Below are 5814 nucleotides of genomic sequence, written 5' to 3'. Positions count from 1 at the left end.
CTAGAAAAAATGCCAGCGTTAACGCCGTCAACAAAACCCGAAACACAAAACCAAAAACCTTAAGTACTAAAATTTAAACCATAAATACTAAACCCTAAACCCAAAACTCCAAAACTCTAAACCTTAAACCCAAAACTCTTAACCGTAAATCATAAACACTAAACCGTAAATCCTCGGCCCTGAACCCAACTAAACAATAAACCCTAAATTATAACCCAAAACTTTTAACCATAAATGAGAAATGCTAAACATACATAAAAAAATCATTATTGCTAAATCAAAATCCTAAACCATAAATCCTAATATCGTCAACGCTAACATCGACATCATTTTTTCCCAACTAACATCAGCATCATTATAGCAAATATAAACCCTAAACTCAAATTAGTATAAAAATTTGAATATAATACAAAACTCTAATTACCAAATCTGAAACCCAAATGTATATCATTTTGTGTATTATTCGTATAACTTCTCATAATACCAGCTATCACGATCAATATATATCTTACATATATTGAAAACAACAAAATTTAGCCGATATTTTAGGTTTACCGATAATTAAATTTGTAGTAGAGGTGTTCAATCCGGATATCGGTTCGGTTTCGGTTTGGTTTTTTCGGTTTTTTGGTGTTTCGGTTTTTAAAAAATACCTACCATATTAAAACCATATTTAATATGGTTTGGTTCGGTTTATATACCGTCGGTTTTCGGTTTATTCGGTTTTATACCAAAAAATCGTAAATATATTTATCTTTTAAAATATTTTGTGAATTTTACTTTATAAGATTAGATATCGACTTTAAATTTAATTATAACATGGCGATATTTTGTTTTTTAAATAATCTATTTTATATTTAAATATTTAAATAATCAGTAAACATATTTATTTAATAACAGTAATAGTTTTATGGAATAAAAGTAAGAAGTATCAGTAATCCATAATACTATCAAACAAAAAAGTAAAAAATATGTTTTTTTTTTAATTTGATAAAAAAAATTTTGAACTTAAAATAAAATATTAAATAACTAAAATAAACATTTAAGTAGGAAGATCATACCAATAAAATAAATTAGGTATATATTATTAATTATATTATATAATTTACATATACTTATACTTTATATTTTAATTATTCGGTTTATATACCAAACCATATCCATATACCACGGTTTCTTAAAAATGACATCCATTCGGTGTATTCGGTACTATCAAATTCAAACCATTTTTTCTATTTCGGTTCGGTTTGGTTTTAATTGGTTCGGTTTTACCGGATTGAACATCCCTAATTTGTAGCAATAACTTGTATAACAAAACTAGAGATCCATCCTTTTAAAACATGATATACATCCAACTCAACAATAATACGCAAGAAAATAAATTATACGCTAACTAAACTTTTATCCGGCCAATCCAGTGGTTTGAAAAAATAACATCAAACATATCTAGATGTAAATCTGCATATGATACAACTGCTATCAGTAAAATGACCAACTTAATGAGTCGACTCAACCAGTTGGTTAGATATATACTTACCAAAGATTTCCGATCTAAAATATAATGTTTTTTAACTACATGGAAATCAACAATCTAATGAATATCTTGAATCATCTCGTCCGACACGTGATTCATTGTCGATTCATATGTTTTTTATGGAGGAAAATCATTTCTGGATCGGAATCGGAGCACTAATATGCGATTCGGTTGGGTCGGACGAGTCGACAAGCCGAGCGGACACATCTTCAATTTAGGTCTTCAAACAAGGAAAGAACATGATACATTCGATGATGTAAGATCCAAACTGTGTTTTTTATAGACCAAACTGTGTTTTTAATAGACCAAAACAACAATGGGAGAGAAGAAGACTCTGGAAATAATGAGTTTTGAAAACTGCAATTCTATACATATTCAGTCGCGTGAACTAGATTGTTGTTGGGTCTATTCTCTTACATGTAGGATCAGCAACTAGAACGGCCAGGTCTACATGCATTCATGGTTGTAGGGTTAATACTGGGATTTAGTATTTCGCACAGTAGCATTTCCATTCAGCTAATATATTTTATTTCTCTGGTTTATCCACCGCAATTACCCTAAAAAAAACAATTAAACAACAATAAATTGTTCTTCAATTTTTTCTCACCTAATATGTCTTCATTAGGATAATCCATAATACATCACATTTTAATAGAATTTGAACTCGACATTAGTGAAATTTTAGTGAAACGATTAAACTTTAAAAACTTCTAATAATTAGATGTTACTATAAATTCTAATGTTTTCATGTTTATCTAACTTACACAGTTACATGTACATTTAGATATGTAATTAATTGAGCGATTGGAAATTCAATTTACTTTTTTGCTCAACTTTATTAACACACAATTTGTTATGATGAGAGAGATATACATTAATTGGATAGTCTTCTTAATTAAAAAAAAAAAAAAAAGTTTTATTAAAATTAAAAGAAAAAAAATACTTCCAAATGTCCCCAAAGGAAACAAAACCACACACAAGTTCGATCAGAAATTGACCGATTATCTTCTGGTAACCGGAGATTGACGAAACTTAGATGATGTTATATAAGTACATAGAGTTATTTAGAGTATATACGCCGTCGTTTCACTTCACCTTCGGATAAAGATGCTCAGGCAACCTCAACTCACCGACCATTACCAACGGCTTACACAGAAACATATCATGACTAGACTCCATCAGCTCAACACGTGTCTCATTCTCCGGTAGCTTCCAAGTGAAACCTTGAAGAAGTCTCGCGAGCATCATCGTCGTCAACGCCGTACCCAAAGCCGGTGCAGCACAACCTCTTTTACCGGTACTAAACGAGATAAACCGGAGATCATTCTCAGTCAAAGTAACTTCCGAGCATTCGTTTAGATGTCTCTCTGGTTTAAAGCTAAGCGGGTCAGCCCAAACTTTTGGGTTACGGCCCAGCCCATAACGGCTAAGGAGGACTTGACTTCCTTTAGGGATGTGATATCCGGCGACGGTTGCGTCGGAAAGGGCCACGTGTGGGAGGTTAAAGGCGGCGACGGGATGGAGACGGAAAGCTTCACGGAGGATAGCTTTGACGTAGTTTAGTTTTGGGATGTCGGATTCTTGGACGAGTCTTTCTTTTCCGACAACTCTGTCGAGTTCTTCCATTGCTTTACGGAGGATCTCCGGTTTGTTCACCATCTCCGCCATGGCCCATTCGACGGCGTTTGATGGATTGTCTGGTGCCGCCATTACAAGCTCCTATCATACAGAAACAAGTTTTTTTTTTTAAGTTGGGCTCTTATTATAGTCTTCATGCAAACAAAAAGCATATGTTCTTAATTTTTTTAGGAAGCACATATTCGTTCTTTGAAAAATAATACCATTTTGAATAAATCTACTTTTCCAATTAAAAAGTAAACGTAAAATGGTATTATTTAAAAAATGTATTTCCCAGTTTTTTTTATTTGACTTAGTTGGCTCTTTTAGTCTTCATGCAAACAAGAAGCACATATTCGTTCTTTGAAAAATATATATAGTTTCGAATAAATATATTTTCCAATTTTAAAGTTAACGCTAAATGGTAATAAAATTTCTAAAAATATTTTGTATATAGATATATATGTTTTACATTTTTATTAGTTAATAATGATAAATTGTAAAAGATTATAAGTTAATGGTTTATACAAATATTATCAATTTAAATTTATGGAAAACAACTAAACACACGGAAATTGATTCATATATAATCATTTTAAGTAAAACACAAAAATGCATAATTTAAAATAGAATGAGTATTATTTTACAAACGAATTTTCTGATTAAAACCTTGTGTTATATATATATATATATAAAGAATTGTAACGTGATTTTTTTTTTGGAGAAATTCTCTAGGATAGTCATTTTTAAAATTTTGTCACAAAAATAACACTCAATGAAGAAAATGACCAAAATAATTTTTATTAAAGGGTAAAAATATATGGTTAACTAATCTAGATTTAGAGTTAAGAGATGGAGTTTTGAGGATAAAGTTTCAAATTTTAAAAAAAAAAAAAAAAAATTCAAAATAATAAAATAAAAAAATGTTATTTTGATCATTTTCTTTTTTGATGTCTATTTTTGTAACAAAAACTTAAAAAATGATTATTTGAAAGAATTGTTTTTTTTTTCCAAGGAATTGTAACGTGATTATTACCTTAATGGTGGGTTTAATTTCATCGGCTGTAAGCAATGGGTTTCCTTGTTCATCTTTGATAGAAATGAAAATGTCTAGAAAATCCTCGATTTGAGTTCTCTTTCCTTCTCTCCACATCTTGATCCTTGCATCAATGATTGGATCGTGATACTTGTCCATAATAGCACTCGAGTCTCTCATGATCTTCTCGTGACCGTTAAGATCAAGTCCCGTGAGCATAGGTAGATAGTCAGAGATGCAAAAAGCGAATGTAAACCCTAATGCTTCAAACATAGCTTCCATATGCTCGATATCCTCTGCGGTCGGTCCACCGTCCGGTGCGGCGTTCTCAGAGAACGTTCTTGTTCCGAACATAAGCTTCTTGATAGCGTTTCCGCAGTAATGCCTCGTTACGAACCGAAAATCGACCGAGCCCGAGTTCTTAACCATGTTGTATAACCAAGCGGTTAAATGATCGTTTTCTTCTGCTCTCTTTAAATGAAGCCACCTGTGTCTCGCAGGACAAACGAGTTCCGTCATCACGACTTTCCTCATTTTCTTGAACTGTTCACCGAAGGGAGTGATCACGCAGGTTTTGTATCCGTTAGAGAGGACGTTCTGTGCGTAAGTCATAGGTCTTGAGGCGAAGAGAGCGTCTTGTTGCTTGAGTATCTCACGTGCTATCTTAGGGCACGTGACGGTGACCACGTGAGTGTTTCCTAGTTTCACGCATGCTATCTCAGTGTTTAGCTGCTTCATGATGCTGTGGAGCCACCGGAAAACAGGACGGCTCTTTAGCATCGCTGGAATCATTCCGATGATTGGCCATCCGGTGGGACCTGGTGGGAGAGAAATTTTCTTTTTGTTTCGACTCGTGATCAGTTTTTTGAGAAGCATCACTAGGGTTATAGTCACAAAGGCTTGAAGTATTGTGAGGAGATACATGTTGCTGAACAATGATCCGAAGAGTTTGAGGTAAAATTGTTCAATTCTTTTTGTGTAGAGAATATAGAGAGGGAAAAGAAGAATCGAAGTAAGTTGTCTTTCTTGTTTTCTCTGCATGGAAAAGAGCCTCACCTTCCTATTTATACTATTTTACTGTCAAATGATCTTAAGTTTTTAATACTCTCGTGTGTTGAAAGGGTTATGGAAGATGCTAGGAAAATGCTGGATGGGTCGGGTCCATCTTGAGCACTACCACATTTGTTGAAAATTATTACGATTTCAACATTTCAAAATATCTATATTTTAATAATATTCTGTTTGGTTGGGAATTTGAAATATTCTAACTGTTTTTGTAGGTGACCTGCCAAAACTCCTCGTGTTATATATGCACTTAAAAAACAGCAGAAAACAATTAGAGTATTATTCTTCTGTAATATTAGTGATTTAATAGAGTGTTGGGGAATCCAGGATATATATATATATATATATATATATATATGTAACCACTGTTACTGGTTTTACACTGAAAACATTCGTTCGCTGAGAAAATCGAACATAAAGAGTTAGAGAACTATGCAACGGATTATATATACGTTTTAGTGCATCGGCTAATGTTTTACTTTAATAAGCGTCTACGACTCTACTATATAAATCTGTTTACCACCAAACACCTAAACAGAATATTTAAACCGTGACTAAAGTA

At 32.8% G+C, this 5814-nt stretch overlaps 1 protein-coding gene across 1 annotated transcript; it reads right to left on the bottom strand.

Moving 5' to 3' along the window:
* Positions 1–2452: 2452 nt before the first annotated feature.
* Positions 2453–5257, bottom strand: LOC125584456 (cytochrome P450 79B1-like). Its single transcript, XM_048752940.1, has 2 exons — positions 4188–5257; positions 2453–3253 (listed from the first exon to the last, which is right to left on the bottom strand). The coding sequence occupies exons 1-2, from the start codon at positions 5226–5228 to the stop codon at positions 2621–2623; spliced, it is 1674 nt and encodes a 557-aa protein (XP_048608897.1). The 5' UTR covers positions 5229–5257; the 3' UTR covers positions 2453–2620.
* Between the last annotated feature and the right edge of the window lie 557 nt (positions 5258–5814).

The sequence above is a fragment of the Brassica napus genome, chromosome C3, assembly GCF_020379485.1.
Source record: "Brassica napus cultivar Da-Ae chromosome C3, Da-Ae, whole genome shotgun sequence".
Lineage (NCBI taxonomy): Eukaryota > Viridiplantae > Streptophyta > Magnoliopsida > Brassicales > Brassicaceae > Brassica > Brassica napus.
Note: the sequence above shows the minus strand (reverse complement) of the source record. Positions and strands in the feature narration are given on the sequence as shown.